The sequence below is a fragment of the Callorhinchus milii genome, unplaced genomic scaffold (genome assembly GCF_018977255.1).
Source record: "Callorhinchus milii isolate IMCB2004 unplaced genomic scaffold, IMCB_Cmil_1.0 Scaffold2, whole genome shotgun sequence".
Lineage (NCBI taxonomy): Eukaryota > Metazoa > Chordata > Chondrichthyes > Chimaeriformes > Callorhinchidae > Callorhinchus > Callorhinchus milii.
In genome coordinates, this window is record NW_024704743.1 from 117,083,317 (window position 1) to 117,102,649 (window position 19,333).

At 42.2% G+C, this 19,333-nt stretch overlaps 1 protein-coding gene across 1 annotated transcript in view; it reads right to left on the reverse strand.

Moving 5' to 3' along the window:
* Positions 1–19,333, reverse strand: part of LOC103181103 (piezo-type mechanosensitive ion channel component 2) — a 196,219-nt gene that overhangs the window by 77,546 nt on the left and 99,340 nt on the right. The window contains 2 exon segments of the mRNA XM_042331691.1: positions 2,334–2,547; positions 4,046–4,244. Of these exon segments, the coding sequence (XP_042187625.1) occupies positions 2,334–2,547; positions 4,046–4,244 (413 nt within the window).

Genomic DNA, 19,333 nt, shown 5'->3' on the forward strand with positions numbered 1-19,333 from the left:
ATTTGAAAAGTGATAGGAGATTCTCCCATGTCATGGCCAACAATCCCCCAGAGTAAAATTGGTCATTCATTTCATGGCTGTTTGTGGGTCGTAGTTGTGCACAAATTGCCTGTTGCGGTCACTCACAAAACACATGGTTACTACACTATACAATATATCCTGTGAAGCACTTTGGGACATCCTGCCGAGGTGAAAGATGCCCCACTGAGGGTGAAACTTTAAACACATTAAAGAGACTCCAAGGCTCGTTCATGTGGGTTGGAATCAGAAGTTATGAAAGAAGACCTGGACAACGAAGATTGAAAGGTGTCCCTTGTTACTCTCATTCCTGCTCTATTAATTCTGGTGCCAGGGAAAGACAATAACCAGTTACAGAACTTTTGACAGAATGAGATAGAGAACTTATGGTCATCAAAAAAAAACACCCTAGTGCATTATTTTGAAATAAATTTGCAAGTTTAAGCACTTCTTTCAATTTATTCATACCCTGCTCCAAATAGGAGCATATCTCATGTGCTTTCATGTTTATTCACACTAGCGCTGGTTTTCTATCTGGCATAGCCCTGTGATCACTATTTACACTGGCACTAACACTGTTTTCACCTGGCATTTCTTGCAAAAGCAGCACTTGCACCCACGGTTTTGCAGCTGTGTCCTATAAGGAAGGATTCAGCCCAGCGGCACTCTGCAATATTAACAATTTCTCCTCTGCCAAGTGCAATTTTGGTAAATACATATTTTATTGGCAGTGGAGCGTTTGACTCCTGAACTCCCCTGCCATTCAAATGGAGCTCCTCTCATCAGGAGAGTTTCAGCAGTTGTAATTTGGGCCATTAGATGGGGCACTTAGCAGCTGCATGGGCCTCCGTTTTGAGGGGAGGAAAAAATATGAGGAACAGACTAACCCTGGAGTAATGGAAGAGCGATATATGAAATGCTGCAAATATCAGAACGCTTTCAGTGATCGCTTTGAGATTGAGACTCACATCACTATTGAAATTCAGTTTCTCTGCCATGTTGCAGAGGAACCTTGTTATAACACGTTTTTCTGGGTCTGATCGCCCAGAGTCAGCGTTATAACAAAGGCGCTAAAACATGGTTAATGTCCAGGTCATCATGTCACTCCTCACAGCAGTAGTGTTTCCTGTATATGGTCAGCACTTCCTGTATCCCGCAAGATGTGGGAAATAAAGTCAGCACTGCTTCCTGTATACGTGCAGCGTGCAGGAAATTACATCAGTGCCGCTATCAGTGCCGGAAGTCAGGTGTGTCATGCTCTGGTCAGCATAGCTCCATAGGATACCAGCATTATAAGTGAGGCAGCAATGTACAGGGAAGCATTATAGAAGCGAGGAACAACAACAACTTGCATTTATATAGCGCCCTCCACGTGGGGTAACATCCTGGAGCACTTCACAGTGGCGGAGTCTGACCCCGAGCCAGGGGAGAGAGGGGGGGAAGGTGACCGTAAGCATGATCAAAAAGAAAGGTCTTTAGGCGGAAATTGAAGGTGGGGAGGGAGGGGGCCAGGTGGAGGAATTGAGGGAGAGTTCCAGAGTTTCGGGGTGTAGTGGCTGAAGGCACGGCCACCGATGGTGGAGCGGAGGGGACGAAGGATGAACAGGAGGCAGGTGCCAGCCAAGTGGAGGCAGTAGGTGGTGGAGTGGGGGTCGGGGGGGTAAGCAGGTCAGATAGGTAGGGAGGTGCGAGGACATGAAGAGATTTGAAAACGAGTGAGAGGATCTTGACATCACTCCGTTCGGTGACTGGGAGGCAGAGGAGCCTGACAAGGACTGGTGTGATGGGGGGAATACGGAAGTTTGTGTGGGTGAGTATCCGGGTGGCAGAGTGTTTTGCATTAATTGGATTTATGTATGGTGGAGCTGGAGAGACCAGCGAGGAGGGGATTAGAATAGTCCAGCTGGGGCACCCTGTATATGCAAATCTGAGCTCACATTAGGAATGTAAAATAGCGAATTGACTGTCGAACCTAACAGAGTCCCAAACTGAGAGTGTTTGGGATAAAAGGAAAGGGAAGAGTTCTTAAAATTCAAAGTACTTCCAACTCTATCAGCTCTTTGAGGAAATGACATTATAATGCAGTATGAGCCCTGATCAAGTTAACCCAAGTGTGGTGACTGTGTGTTAGTGGGTAAATGCAAAGCAAAAGCAGAAAACGAAAAGAAAAAAATCTAGAAAGGAAGTGAAGAGGTTGTAGAGTGAGCACGTTTGAACAGGTTTTTTTTGGGGTGGGGGGTGGAATTTTTAAAGGTTGCAGTTAAGGGCACATGAAAGACAGCAGCTGCTGTATCACTGTGCTGAGGCGCTCTTACCTTGCATAGAAGTCACCTGGAGGGACGAGGTCCTGTAAAAATTGTAACTGGTAAAGGTAGAGTCCGATCAGGTGTCCTGCACTGAATATGGCCATTAATACACACAAGCAGCTGAATATCAGCGGATCAAACTGTCGACCGCAAGACCACCAGGTACACAACCCCAAAAATACAAAGAAGTAAACTGCCGAGGTCAGTGATGGCAGCATTATACCTGCAGGGGGAGGGGAGTGGGGAATAGAAAGTATATATTACAGGAGGATAACAAAAACAACTTACATTTATTTAGTACCCTTCACGCAGGGCAGCATCTCGGAGCGCTTCAAAGGACGTCTCAAAGTACTCAGCACAGCTAACTAGGAGACTGATCTGGGGGTTCGGGGAAGCTGAGGAAAGTTGGGGTGGTGGGGTGGGGGGAAAGGGAAAGATGACTGAGAATGCAATCAAAAAGCAGGATCTTCACGTGGCCTTTAAAGGTGGGGCGGAGGGAGATAGGGGATGAGGCGGGCAGGGCTGGACATGAAGAACAGCATTGACAGGGAAGTGAATTGAATTGTCCATGAAGGATTTGTGCTGTTAAGGATTTTGATCGAGCCAACAACGCTAACTCTGGAGACACTGATGAATATTCCTACTCACATCAAACCAATACTTTATTAAGGGATTTTTTTTTAAAAGAAGGGAAATCCTTATCATGAGATTCCTTATTAAGGGATTGAGATTCCTTATTAGGAGATTCTTTAATAAGGAATCCTGTTAAGAAACACCACCAATTAGACCCTATATATAATGTGCTATTGGGAACACAGATTACAAATGCAGAAGAGAATAAAAGGCTCCTGCACAGGTAGAGCCTTTTGAGTCCGAATTGATTCAGTCATTAATCATTTGTTACTTCACAGTTTTGCCGGAAAGCAAAAATGTCCATTCAGACACCATCTGGAAAGGCACTTGGGATCCTGCATAAAACTCCCACTGATATAAATCGCAGTTAGCTTCCCTGAACATTCGCTTCATTGCAGGAATTAATCTATATAAAATTGTGCGCTCGAACATGGTCTGCGATTCCATCAGTAAGACTATTTATGCAGGTGTTCATTCTTTTCTCATCATCTCTTGCTGCACAACTTACCCTGAACTGCAGTGTGCAAGTTTTCAGCTGTTTTTTGTGATATAGTTGTGCCAATTTAATTTAACAAAGTGCAATTGGTACCTGAAGGCATTTTATAGGCAGCAACCCAATCAAAGGGAATTGCAGTAATGTCCTCAAGGATTGGAATGAAATTTGAACGGTTCGACAACAGTACAATTGCCTAACAACTGAGACTGAATTACAGTCCTTAACTCGCTCTCCATTCTTTCAATCTACAGGGATCTATCATGCGTTGTGTGTAAACGCGTGTTTAAATGGATGTGCACGGAGGGAATTACAGGTATCCTTAATTATGTAGACAACAACCAATTATATTCATGATTGAATAAATACTTGAAATTACTTGTGCCCATGTATGCTTTACACATGGTGCACAATGGACATGCATTTGCACATGGCCCATAATGGATCCCTATTAATAAGATTTTATGTTAAATGTTGAACATGTTGGAGAGGTCGGGGTTCCCTGGACTGTGCTATATTAGTGCTGTATGAAATTGCAGCAGATGCCCTTATTGTTGGTTACACAGTTTAGTGGTTAGTGCACATCGGTACAGACCTGTTAAACCAAGTAAAATGGTAACAACTGCTTTTCCAGTGGTCGTTATAATATTGCCAATAATTTCTTTTAATTTTGATGCATATGTTGCAATCCTGCGAAGAATGTTTTCCTTTGTCCCCCCTTCCTCGGGATTGTCTGCCACATCAAAATCCTCCTCATAGATGAATGCCTCTTCCATCTCCACCTTTTCTTCGTCCTGTAAAAAAGAAGTCAACAATTGGAAATCGGGAGTACTCATTTCTTAGCTGCATTTATTTTCATAGGTAATAAAGATCCTTTCATTTAATATGACATCTTTAATGTCAACAAGCAGCCAATTGCGCACAGTAGTGTCTCACAAACAGTCATAGATTGAAATGACCAATTTATTTTTTTTGAAGGAATTACTACCCCCGAAAAAATGATTTGCTAATCGACTGACAACCAGATTCCTACTTACTGCTAGGTAAACAGAGTTATGCAGAGTAAGGAAACTTGCCTAACATTTCACCCTGCCAGGAATCAATCCCAGGTCTCTGCGAGGCAAGTGCTCTAACCATTGAGCTACAGGACTCCATGTGGCAACTTTGGACCCAAGGTTGCCAAAGCGTGATGGTACACTAATCCATACAGAATTAATTACTATCAACATCTCCATTATTGTAATATAAGACAACCAGGATGGTAGAAGGTGAACAAGATGGCCTTGATCTTTTTTCACCTCGCAATTCCTATGGTCTTATGTTCCTATCTGCAGGCAAGTGTGGCAGTCAATTTGCACGCAGCAAAATGTGGCACAAACAGCCACTGGGTGGCTGTTTGTGCCACATTCATGCCAACCTGCACAGGCTTAACATCTTGGAAGCCTTGAGACACTTTGACTTCACCAATACCACATCAAGTCAAAAATTATTATCAAAATTATTTAGTTTAAGGTGACATGTCAGGTGCAGTGATGCATTGTTGAGGAGGTGATGTTTTTTGGATGAAATGCTGAGCAGAGGACCCATTAGCCTTATTTCAGTTTGGCAATCTCATGACGCTCTTCAAAAAGATAAGGAAGCTAGTCTCAATATCCTGGCCAGAAATCCTCCAGATTAATGGGTCATTCTTATAATTATTATTCATCGCCTGCCTGTTTGCATGAGCTTGCAATGCGCAAAACGAAAACAGTCACCACACTTTCTTGCAATTGCTGTGAAAAGGCTTCAGAAATTTCTCAATGTTAACAGGCACCATAAGAATGCAAATTCTTTCCAAATTATCGTCTCTGTTTTCAGCACACGTTGAGCTGTAAAGCTCCTGCGTGTTATTCCACAATTATTCTCATGACAACACACCGCTGCCAATTCCTATATGATGTGATATCACTTCACATCTGCATCACGTTAGTTTGCTTTTCCTTTGTGATCTTTGTTCACTATTCCTTTGCTTTTATTGCCAAGTTTTCTCCTCCAGTTTTTCCCCTTGCTCCTTTCTTGAAGGCATTTGACTGTTTCCCCTTCCCCTCCCACCCCTTTCCCTTTCTTTACAGGTATCGGCTTGCTCTCTGATTACCTGACTCCATGGGGCATTCCTGAGTAAGCCTGGATGGAGAATGTTGGCAGGATATTCCACTGCACGGCGTGTCATACTTGTGTCCAATATCCACACCTGAGCACTTTCCAGATGGGATCTCTCTTTTGTTTGATTCAGCCGGATGCTGGCACATCCAGAAACCCATCAGTTTGCTTAAGAGTATCCAAACCAGGACTGAGAATTCCACATATGTATGGCAATCACACATAAAAATTTCCCTGTGTCTGGAATGGAATGCGCACTCTCTCTCCCTGGAAATGACACACCCTGCTTACCTAATTCCGTCGAGTATTAGGGCTGGTTGGCAAGAGTCGGGTAGTGTCTGCTGGGATAACGCTTAACATTTCAGGCTGAGATCAGCTAACTTAGCACTGAGTCCGTACCTGCAACTTTCTGGTCTGGTTTGTTCACCAGCTTAATTTTTTTAAAAATGATACCACAGTTTTCTCCCATCTTTTCATGAAGGAGGTGTCTCAGCTGGACATAGCTGCGCAAGCGCAAGAACTATAGAACCATAAAACCATAGCCCAATTCCCAGCTCTGTAGTTCTGTGCACAGTAGAACCATAGAATGATAGAGTTACCCCACTCCACCCTCCAAATCATTTTGCCCAAATTGATATTCTTTATATGTAAGCTGGAAAGTATGAGGAAGCTCGTGTGATAGCCAAGTCTGATTCTGTCTGAATCTGACTTCCTCATATATATCCTTTCCATCAGCAATCACTGGATGGTTATCAGAAATGCGATCTCTGCCCTACTCTTCCTCTCTTGCTTGGATTGCCAGGAAGGGTGGTTGATTTGCCAGGACACCTTGGCTGAGACCAGGTCGCTGGATGGACTAATTAAAAAATCAGTTTGATGGTGTGATTGGAGGAAGGTAGGATGGCTATTCTAAGTGGAAGAGATCATCCAAACCAATCTTATGATCTTGTGTGAAAACATTGAGGCCAATTGCATATACCTGACTGTCACTGAGAACAATTTATTTAATGCAGACTAATAATAGCAACTCTGCTATTGTAAAGACAGAGCTGGTTTAGCTCAGTTAGTGGCACTCTCACCTCTGGGTCATAAGGTTGCGGGTTTAAGTCCCACATGGAAGACTAGGGCTCCTCATCTAGGCTGACACTCCAGTGCTGTACTGGGGCAGTGCTCCATTGTTGGGGTTGCCTTATTTCAGATGAGATACTAAACCAAAGTTTATCTGCCTGTTCCTGCCTTTTACAGATCCCAAGACAATATGTCAAAGAGAATTGAGACTCTCTCATTGTCCTGGACAACGATGCTCAAGAAAAACTGACCATTCACCTCTAGGCTGTTTGCGGGAATTTGGTGTGGCCAAAAATGGTTAGAAAAATAAAGTTACCACACTTTGTTACTTGCGAAGACTTTTGAGCTTGGAGACATTTCAACGTGATAAAGGGCTATAAAAGTGTAAGTTCTTTAAAGAAAGAAATTTGTTACTTTCCTCTTTCCTATTAATAATAATTCAAAGTCTCGTGTCAGAACTTGCAGGTGAAAGCACCTGGAATGTTGCAGGCACATTGTTCATTAACAGTAGAATGAAATCTTTGTATTTTGTTTTTTTATTACAATTGTTATGAGGTTATTAGGGAAATATCCAACACTAGAGCTTGCGTGAAGGAACCACATTATAAACAAACAGTGCATTGAAGTTGCAGACACTATAAAACTTACACAGACTTTGGAATTATGGCGTGACATTTTAATGCTTTCACAGTATTTCACAGTTAGCAAATATTTTGCAGTTAGCAAATATTTTTTGTTGTTTACTAAGCCGCCTGGAAGAGATTAATGAGTCTGATGTAAATATGCCTGAGTTTCAATAGTGCTGCCACATGGATAAGGTAAGAATGCTTCACTTGTCTGGATAGTTGCTTTGCTTCCTGCCTCGATGCGCACTCCCCATGTGAGCTAAATGCAGGCGAAAGCTCAGCTTTTTTCCCCTAAATGGTTGCAAGTTGTCAGTCACCAGTGGGCGCCTGGCTCGGTTGGCAGCACTTTCGCCTCTGAGTCGCAATGCAGTGGGTTCTAGCCCTATGTCATAACATTGTGGAGTCCCAGGTCTAGGCTGGCACTCCACTGCAGTGCTAGGAGTGCGTCTTTTGCTAAGACAATAAACCAAAGTTCCTGCCTGGCCTATTCAGGTGCATGTTAAGGATCCCATTTGAAGAGAGAAGGGAATTTCTACTAGAAATCCTTCACAGAATTCATTGTAACTAGAGTGAACTGAGTATTTGTAGGCAAACATAGCAAACAATTTGAGCACAGCAAAATCCCACAAACAGCATGAAGATGGGGGGGAATGGGGGTGGGTGGAGAAGCCGGCGGATGTTAACAACGATGGCACTAATTTTTCCCAATAGTGCTTAACATGCACTTGAACAGCTTTGGTTTAACATCTCATCCGAACGACGCCATCTCATTGACCCACAGGAACTTCCCTCTGATGCAATCTTTTTTCGGAGTGGAGTTCTCTGATGGTCCTCAGATATTAAAAAGGCATTAAGTAAATTAGGGAATCTTGTTTCAGAAATACTGTAATTTACACCTACTTACAGGACACTTTCAGAACCCTCGTGGAATGGAAAGTATCTTGAAACTTTATTGTGCATCATTGAGTCAGGGTGTGTGTATGTGTGTGCAAGTACCATGGAACACTCAGGCGCAGACCAGGATCGAATGCAGAACTGAGCCAAAAAAGTTTTAAATAGACACCTGAACTTGGTAGATTGTCAATCAGGGCATGAGGTAACCTGGCCCTAATCTCAGTGAGTGTTGGGTTCATGTTTTCCACACAAATGGCCACTGCATGCTTCCCGAGTGGAAACTCCCCGATTCTGCCAAAGAAGTGAGTGACAACGCAAGAAATCGATCGTAAAGGGATCAAGATGTGACATTTAATTTGCGTGCAATCTTTAATTCCTTTCATTACGTGTGCCTTTGTAAACAGATGTAGATCTTGGCACGATGGTGGGCGAAAGGTCTTAAAAATAAACCCACCCTAAAGCTCTAACTTCAGATCATCAGCAGCACACTTTCCATTGGGAGGGAGATGCCAAATCCAGAGGCATCTCAATTCATCAGAGTTTGAGCACTTTGGATGGACTCTTTCAGACTGACCCATAATTTGCCCACTTTTGAATTCAAAGCATCAAAGTGATCTGTTCCTCGTGTTAAGTAGCACAGGAAATAGGTTGAGGGAACATTATTAACTTGTTTCTTATGTACAGCAAAAAATATCAGATAGCGCAATGTGGAGTCCAAGGGATTGACGAATCAAAAGTCCATCTTTGGAGACAAAATTGGTATTTTAATGCCTTACGATATGATGCTTGGCACATCCTCCCGACGTGAAAGGCGCTCTATAAATGTAATTTGTTGTTGTTGACGTCAGTTCCTGTGGTTTGTTTTAACCCGTCACCCTGCTTAAGAATTTCCGAACTAAACTGAGAATCCCACACATGTATCCCACCCACACGTGGAAAAGGTGTCTGGTGGAGTGAAGGCAGCGGGAAATGAGTAATAGACCAGAATAAATGTTTCAGAAGAAGTGGAGTGGGGATAGGGGGTGGCAAAATAAAGACATAGGGTGGAGCCTGTGGACCAGTGAAAGGTGGTAAAGTAACGGATAGGCTGTGGGGTAGCTGGCAAAAAAAAAAGTGTTAGATAAGAAAAAGTAAAAAATATATAATTTTATCCAACCAGAAGAAAATCCCACCAATTTTACAATCATTACAAAGGGTGTGGACTACAGAAGTCTCCAATGATAAACCATTGCTGAAATGAGTCTGACTCCATCAATTCTTTTAAAGGAGAATGAAGTACATGCTCGAAAACAATGACAACAAGATTACGTTTTTATAGCGCCTTTCACGTCGGGAGGACGTCTCAAGGCAATGGACAGAGTACAGCATTTCAGACACGAGCTGGGGTTGGTGGGTGGGGAGGGGGCGGGGGGGGTAAGGGAGGGGAGGGGAAGCGGAGTAGCAGAAAAGGAGGAGTGCTAAAGCTCATTGGGAAAGTGAGCAGGAGAGCAGGATTAGATTAGGTGGCTCATATAGAGGAAAAACACCAGCTCAGATTTGATGGGTTGAATGACATGTTTATATGCTGTAACACTTTATGATTCAGAACAGAACGTAACAGGAGTGTGTGTCCGGGTTTCCAGTGACTTAATTTAAGTATTAAGAGGGCTGTAAACCAATCTTGTAATGCTATGCTATGTTTTTATAAACCTCGCCTCTAGGATTGACATAAAGTGGGTCAGAGCAGATTAGTTGTGTGATCAATGTATCTCACACGCTTTCAGCACAACGGTTGACTTTGGCAGCCACATGTTGGCCAGTGTCTTGTTTGAAGCCTCCATTTTCACAAAAGCCTCAACAGACAAAAATATGGAAGAGACTGATAGCAGTACCAGTGGCACAGAGAACATAAGAACATAAGAAATAGGAGCAGGAGTAGGCATTTAGACCCCTCGAGCCTGCTTCTCCATTTAATAAGAGGGCAGAACACGATGGGTTCCTCATCCAAAGCATGTTTATATCCCGGTTACACCCACTAATAATAGGAATTCCTTGCATTCGGTACAGAGTTTATGATAGCGATATGATGGAAAGCATATGTTAATTGCAATAAAGTGTGTGTCTGAACGCTAATAATGATCATCATCCTTGCAATTGATATAGCACCTTATCACGTCTTCGAGACGTCTCAAAGTGTTTCGCAGAATATACTGTAAAGTGCATTGACTGTATATTTTGTGAGAGAAACAGGATGTTAGCAAGTGTTGTTTTGCTTCCATAAAATTATGCTTATTTAATTTTAAGGCTTTGGGCCCTGTCCGGCTAGGTTCAAATTCCGGATACCCAGAGTCTGATAAACTGGGGGTTTACTGTATAAGTGTAAATTCTTTTGGCATCACAATCAATCACATGCTGGAGTTACATTCCCACAGTGACAGACTCATTTTTAACAGACTACGAATCCCTATTTAAAGAACTAATTATTCTGGATGATAATCTCTGCTCCTTATTGCTAATGGGAGATACGAGAGGCATATGACGGTGGCTATTCACTTATGTTTTTGAGACAACAGTGAGTCAGACTTGTTGACTGAAGGCTGCAAAAAGCAAGTGAGACATAAAAGTGCTTGAGCAGCTGGTCTGTCAGTGAAATATCAGAGAGACGTTTATTGTGGTTTAGTGTAGTTATTTCATAAAATATAAGTGAAGTTTTTTTGTGGTAGTGAAGGATGTAGAACCCCTGTGACTAGAACAGTTTGTCCTCTTCTGTCGACCAGAGTGACTCAGGTTTGGTAAAGCGTAGCCAAATAAAGAAAAGTATAGCTCTGCTCCAGCAAAGTCCAACCTCACATAAACAGACAGTGTGTCAGCCTGGCTCAGTGCTAGCACTCTCACCTCTGAGTCAGAAGGTTGTGGGTTCAAGCCCCACATCAAGACTTGGAATCACTTTGTTTAAGCTAACAGGGGGTGTACTGCATTGTTCAGAGGTGCTGCCCTTCAGATGAGACGTTAAAAACCAAAGTCCTGTTCTGACGGACGTTAAAGATCCCACGGCACTATTCAAAAAGAGAAGGGAGTTTCTCCCGGTGCCCTGGCCAACAATCCTCCAGATAAAATTGGTCACTCACTCCATGGCTGTTTGTGGGTCATTGCTGTGTGCAACTGGCTGTCACAAAACACACCGTCATCCACTTTGCAATATATCCTATGGAGCATTTTAAGATTATTATTAAACACCCAGTGTTAATTTTCACCTCCCAATTTTCACCTCCCACAATGTGTTTCTCTAAATGAATTGGGTGACAAATTCTGCCAAGTGCAGACAATTTTTGAAACATAGGAAGCATTTGACTTGTACATGTTACATGTTTACCGCTGTCAGTCCAGTCTGACTGTTCGGAGAGACTTTAAAGATCCTGTGGCACTACTTGGAAAGAGAAGGGAGTTTCTTCTGTTTCCTGGCCAACAATCCCCCAAATAAAAAAATGATCATTCACTTCATAACTGTTTGTGTGATATTGCTATGTGCAAATTGGCAGTTGAATTCGCTTACAAAATACACACACTATGCTTTACAATAAAGGTTTTGAAGCAATTGAGACGTGCTCCCAACATGAAAGGTGTTATATCAAATGTAATACTATTTTACTATGTTAACGACCGAGTTTGCATTTTTGAGCAGCATGTGTTATTTTTTAAAAAAGAAAAAGAAGTACTCCTGGGATCAAAAATGAAAACAAAGCGTAAAATATTTGGCTGCTTGCAATAAATCTTGGATGAAAAGGTGTCACCACACATCACTTCCAAACGCCACCGTGCCTTAAAACCATCATGCGAGGAGTCAAAGTGACATTACAGTCCCAATCTCTGGGGCAGCAAATAAAAAATAGGCAAATAAGTTTTATGTAGTTATAATATTAGCAGAGGAACTGGCTGAGTCTTAGCAAAATGCTCAAAAACACAAGCTTTTTTTTTCTCTTTGAGTCCTCCCTGGGGTGTTGCTATAAACCCAAGTTTGCTGACACTGCAGTCTACAGTGAAAAAGTGCCTGCAGACTTCTCATTTGCTGCTGTGGTGAAAAACAGCTTTAAAAATATTGTTGTTTCTTTTGTGAACTCACTCGAACGTCTCCCCAAGTAAGACTGTTTGTACCTTAGACAGGGTGACCAAAAAAGTTGTGTACCATTACAATAAGTCTTAAAGAAATTATGATTTTTAAAAATAATAGGGTAGTTATCACAACTTTTTGATCACCCTGTACATAACACACTGTGTGATGTATAAGGTACAATGGTCTCACTTGTGGAGAAATTCAACCCGGGTCTAGATTTACTCTATTCACTTTTTAGAACGTCTAGAATTTGGTAAATTCTTAGACACGGCTTTGATTTTAAAGCCGGTTTATCTGTAAATTTCTGTTAAGAAGCTATGGAAAATGAACATCAAAGTCAAGGCTGAGTTGAACAAGTTGCCAAATTCTGAGCGCTCTAAAATGCTGCGAAAAATAAGAGTACGTTTAAAATTTCTCCCCCAATTTTATTATTTTTCTGTAATGAAACAAGCTAAACTTGCTTTTATTCATTTCCTAATTGCAGTATAATCTTTTGTTGGAAGTCAAATTAGACTGCCAAATTGATCTGGCCTACAGTTCGTTGGATACATCAGCATCTGAGGCACAAAACACTCACTGTCTTACTTCAGGCCATGTTTTGTAGCATTTGAGATTGTGTGGAATTTATTTTGAGAATTCTCCAAACCAATGTTAATTTGGAAGGCAGTTTTACGCAGTTCTTCTCAAGAAAAAAGCGACTACCAAATTAAGTCTGCAATTAAGAATCTTCCAAAGTTCTGTCGGATTGTGAAATTTGAAGGCAGTGATCTCAAGGCTGAGACTGTGAGGACTTTTCCCAACAGTACCCCAGTCTAAGACTGTGGGCCTCTGATCCTTTCACTTCTCAGTGAGAGGTTGATGCACCCTGGGTGTCAATTTTGACTCAGAAATCACGTAGAGGCAGGCAGCACAGCAACTCAAAAATCAGCCCAGGCACTAACAGAATTAAAGAGGAGATGAGCTGCCAGAATGTGGGGTACTCTGCCACAGAACCGATGTTGAGGCAGAGTCTGTCAATCGTATCGAGGGGAAATCAGAAAGATGCTTGAAAAAGAAGTTATTGAAGGGTGTGAGGAGTGATGGGATTGGATTAGACTAGGTGGCTCATGTGGCGAAAGACACCAATGTGGATTTGATAGTCTGTTGTAAAGTTCTGAGACAGATGACACAGAACACACCTCCTCAGGATTTTGAGTGTCTCAAACTTCAGCACAGTCCTGCTGACTCTGATTAGAATCACACGATCATCAGGGTTTTTCGGGAGGAGTAAAGTCTTAAAGTACAAAATGATGTTGCATAAACATTAGAGTTTCTGCGTAGCATGGAAACACTTGCTCATCTCAAAAGCTCTACAATAATAATAATCCTTGCATTTGATATAGCGCCTTATCACGTCAGCAAGATGCCTTAAAGACATCTAACACCCTTGACACAGTCAAGTCTAGTCAGCAATGCTTTACTGCCTTTGCTTGCTCCGACTGCACAATTCACAGGTCTGAGTTTATTAACAAACAGATTATATTGGATTGGCCCCTCCCTCTCTCTAAAACACCAGGTAAACCACCTGCAATTTCTGATGACAAGTGCTCATCTCTGAGAATGTTCTTTATTCCCAATCAGTTTTGATATCGAATTGCTGTAGAAAATAGAGAAAGTAAACCCATAGCAACATTTTAAGATAATCTAAGGCAACAGGACAAGAAGGGAACGGGTTTAAAGTGACGAAGGGCTATTTCCAAGATGTTGACCTCATTTAACAATATAATTTACAGATATATAGAGCCTTTCCTGTTGGGAACATGTCTCAAAGAGTTTCAAGGTGTTGAGGTGATGATGTCTTAAAGCTTTTACTGCTATAATGGGAACTATTCATGCAGGGTGAGATTAAATCCAATTTAGCATCATACACCTCTATAACAAGCTATGAGGTTTTAGCTGGTTACACTCCAACAGTATTCCAACACACACTCTGGGGTCCTCAAGCCTTGGCTCTTGCCGACCTGCGCCTAATACTTTCCGGAATTAGGTAAGCAGGATGCGTCCCTCCTGGGAGAGAGTGTGCATTCCATTCCAACAATCTGTCTCTGAAATTTCCATGTGTCGGTGGGACGCATGGAATTCTCAATTTGGTTTGGATACTCTTAAGCATGGTAATGGGTTTCCGTATGCATCGGACAGACTGAGCAAAAAAAAAAGCTCCTCTCAGATGCTGTTAAAAAAGCAGATGGGATACTAGGTTTTATAAATAGGGGCATAGAATTCAAAAATCAGGAGATTATGTTGAATATTTATAAAATGCTGGTTAGGCCTCTGTTGGAGTACTGGTTCAGTTCTGGGCACCGCACTTCAGGAAAGATGTTAGGGCATTGGAGAGGGTGCAAAGGAGGTTTACCGGGATGGTACCAGGAATGAAGGACCTTAGTTATGAGGAGCGGTTAGCGAAACTAGGATTATTCTCTCTAGAGCAGAGAAGATTAAGAAGGGATTTAATGAAGGTTTTCAAGATCATGAGAGGATTTGATAGGCTGAACTGGGAAAAACTGTTTCCAATGGCATGTGGGTCAGTAATCCGAGGACATCGATTTAAGATAGTTGTTAAAAGAAACAGAGGGGAGGTTAGGAAAAAAAATTTCACCCAGCGAGTTGTTTCAGATCTGGAATGCATTACCTGAAAGGGTAGTGGAAACCGATTCAATAACAACTTTTAAGAGAGAAGTAGATGGGTATTTGGGGAGGACAGGATTGCAGGGCTATGGAGAGAAAGCGGGCCAGTGGGATTGAGTTGGAATGCTCTTTTAGGAGCTGGTGCAGACGCGATGGGCCAAATGGCCTCTTTCTGTGCTGTATGATTCTATGATTCTGTGATGTCTCTTATCAATGCTGAAGAGTTCTAGCTTTTCTAATTGTTCTTCATAGCTCATCTGTCTAATGTTGCAGATCAGCCTCATTACCTACATCATAATAAAAGTTAAATCATATTTTTAATAAAATGTATAACTGTCTTCTTTCACAAGAATCAACTGCTGTCTCTCTATGATTTTCCTATTAAATATAGTGCCATATTTCAAACATTGAAGTAATAATAATAATAATCCTTGCATTTGATACATCGCCTTATCACATTGTCGAAACATCTCAAAGCACTTCACAAGATTCTACTGTAAAGTGTAGTGACTGTGTCATTTGTAGGTGAACATGGTAACTAATTTGTCAATGTTACACAAATAGCCATGAAGTGAAAGTCCATTTTTATCTAGGGGACTGTTGGCCAGGGTTTTCTCTGCTTTTAGATCTCAGCATACCCCCGTACCATTCACACCCTGCCCTTCCAGCTAAGATAGCCAGGAAAGTTGTCATGTTTATTCCTTGCATGTATATGGGCACTGTGAGCCAAAATGCATGAGGTGCGCCATATAAATGTAAGTTGTTTTTGTTATATATTCTGCAGTGTGCATAGTCTACTTTGAATGGACGAAGCCAGATTTATTTCCAATACAACAGTGCATAACATTTTAAATAGAATTGAATCGTAAACCCAGAACAATACTTTTGGATGTGGTAGATGGTAGAAGAAGAGGACCTAGATTTAGAGTTGTAAAGGGCAATTTCATGACAGATACTAGGAAGATTTTATTTACCAGAGGGTAATTAACGATTGGTACAGGTGGCCAGGAAGGGTGGTTGAGGCCAGGACATCGGACTCATTTAAAAAGCAGCTCTGATGCTATGACGGGAGGAAGATAGGGTGAGTGTTCTGGAATGAGACCAGATGGGCCAAAGGGCCTTCATCATCTGAACTGATCTTGTGATCTTGTGAACCATCCAGCTCAGGGAAGGCAACGTTCACCATTATTCACCATCAGTGTGAAAGGATCCACATAAAATTGCTGGGATATTAAAAATAACAACTGCAAAAGGTATTATGGAGGCTCATATTTTCGTTGTAACTCAACGTTCACGAATAACAGCACTACAGGAATCTGAACTTTGTAAGTAGCAGTCGCTTCATGATCCAAGACTAAAGTGATTCAAATGGCTTGATTTGTTCCCAAAGTTTGAGAGTTATTTCAGTAAGTTAATGGCTTGCAGGTTGTTGGGAAGCTCATTGCCAAACCTGTTCTCAATCATGCTGCTTTTCTGATCAAAACAGTTACAGGAGCACAAATTGTAGATTCCACAACTTAAAAAGCAGCAATAAACTTTCTCTCTCTCTCTTTGCCTAAGTGATCCAAACTCATCTGCATGTTCCTGAGAAGCTATTTCAAACAAGTATCACAGAAGCTACTACAATATAGGGGAGCCCTGTTTTGAGGGGTGATCCATAAAATCCTTATAAACGACATGCTGTCCGGCTCGATTCCTACCTGTTAATAATAATCCTTGTGTTTGATACAGCGCTTTATCACTCTGTTGAGATGTCTCTAAGCATTTCACAGGATTTTACAGTGAAATGCAGTTATTATGTATTTGTAGGTGAATGCAGCAGCCAATGTCCCATAAACAGCAATGGAGTGGATGACCAATTTTATTTTGGTGGATTGTTGCCCAGGAAACCAGGAGAAACTCACTTCTCTTTTCAAATGGTGCCCTTGTATCTTTAATGTCCACCTGGATAGGCAGAGAGGACACTGGTTTAACATTTTAGCTGAAGAACATTGTGATTGACACTTTCCATCCTCTTTGCAAATATTGCATATTGGACTCTTGTGGTAAAACTCTTCCAAAATGATCAAACTTACCTATTTTCAAATAACTATCTATGTCTATTTCCTCCAAAACTATACTGAAGTCTGGGTTCTGTACATAAAAGTATGGGGGTGGGGAAAGGGTGGATAGGAGTTCAGAGAACAAAAAATGTAGGAGATAAATGTTGGATAACAGGAAATTCTCTAAGAAATCAAGACATTTTGACAGAGAGGAGGGGAATACAAAATTAATTTAAAACGTGCTGCCTTGGTCTTGTGTCTTAGATGGAAGAAGCTTTTAACAACAACAACAATTTGGATTTATATAGCGCTCTCCACGCCGGACGGCATCTCAGAGCGCTTCACAGTAACGGATCCCGGGGCTGAGCCGGGGGAGGGGAAGGAAGGTGACCAAAGGCGCGGTCGAAAAGAAAGGTCTTCAGCAGAGACCTGAAAATAAGAAAAGAGGGAGCGAGGCGAAGGGAGTGAGGAAGGGAGTTCCAGAGCCTCGGGGCATAGTGGCTGAAGGCACGGCCGCCGAGAGTGGAGCGGAGACCTCGGGGGACGAAGAGGAGGCCAGACCCGGAGGAATGAAGGCAACGGGTACTGTTTTGAGGAGAGAGGAGGTCAGAGAGGTAGGGGGGTGCAGAGGAGTTGTCAATGTTCAGCTGAAGGAAATTTGGACTCATCCAGCCCCTGAGATCTGACGGGCAGGCTGACAGAACATCAGGGGACTGGGGGTCGCAAAGAGAGGTGGAAAAATAGAGTTGGGTGTCGTCTGCATACATGTGGAAGTGTACCCCATGTCTGTGGATGACATCCCCAAAAGGGAGCATGTAAACCAGAAAGAGGAGAGGGCCAAGGATGGATCCTTGGGGTACCACGCAGGTAACCGGGTGAGAGCGGGAGGAGAAGCTGTTTGTGCAAATGTACTGCTGGCGGTTTGTGAGGTAGGACTCGCCCTTACCTTCAAGGGCAACATCCAGCTTGTTACCAGTTCTAAGGGGCTGGAGCTTTGATGAAAAGCTGCCTGTAAAAGGCTCTGAGACTGAGACGGCAAATTCAAAGCAGAAAAGCTAAGATGGAGCCTGGCCCAGTCGGTAAGCAGAGAATTCAGTGATATCAGTCGTTGTTTAAGAAAGAATTGGTGGAATATCAGAGCAGCTGCCACTGAATTATGAATCAAACATTCATAATTCACTGCTGGTGGACGATAAAGTCCTGTAGGGGGCATTGGGATTTTGCACGTCTGCAATGTGCTTTTGAAGGTAAACAAAACCTGGACAAACACAGCATATACAGACAGTCCTTCAGCTGGGTTCCCAAATGCGAAGCTACTGTGCATGTGATCAGTCGAGGCTTTTTAAAAAATATTTTTTTAAGGTACCCTGGAAATTTCTCACTATCCTCTGCGTAAAGAAGTTCCTCCTAAACTTTCTATTAGATCTACCACTTGTATTATCTTATATTAATGTCCTTTAGTTTGGGATTCACCAACAAGTGGGACAGCTTTAAAAGTGTCAACCTTATGAGATCCTTTCAAAATCTTAAACACCTCCATTAGATTCCCTCTCAATCATCTCAACTCCAGAGAGAAATGTATCCACTCAACCTTGGTAACTGGGGTGGTTGGTGGCACTCTCGCCTCTAAGTCATAAAGTTCGTCCACATAGGGACTTTGAATTCACAAAGCATAGGCTGACACTCCAGTGGAGTGCTCAGTATGTGCTGTTGAAAATCCTTTAGATTAAATGTTCATCCAAAGTCCCATCTGCTTGTTCAGGTGGACATTAAAAATCTCGAGACACTACTTGGAAATGAGAAACAAGTTTTCCCCAGTGTCCTGACTAACAATCCTCCAGATAAAGTTGCTTTCTTGCTCTGCGGTTCTTTTGGTGGTTACATCAGTGTGCGTGAACGCAGAAAGTTATCCAGCTTCCCGCACACTGAAAAATGGCCAACTTCCCATCCATCATGTTGTCACTAACATCACCACCTGTGCTCTGCACGTAACGAAACGGAGGTCCATAAAACACCAGAGTTATAAGCAAACCAACATTATACACCACCCAATAACAGGGCTCTACTGCAACACTCAATGTTCATTGTTTAGAACTACAAAGACATTTACAAACAGCTGTGTTGTTTAAAACCAGAGCTAGACTGTTTGTGATTATCTATATTTGAGATGCTCCTTGTACCTCCCTTCCTCTAAAGTTTACTTTCTGTGCTTTGTACTTTGCTTTGAAGATCAGGGTGAGTAGTATTCACAACTCATTAGTATACCACAGTCAGTTACCTCATTCTCTTATAGTCCGAGCTGATTCACGATCTGATTTGAATTAAGACCATACTGCCAGCCCTGAAAATTTAGCAGCAGG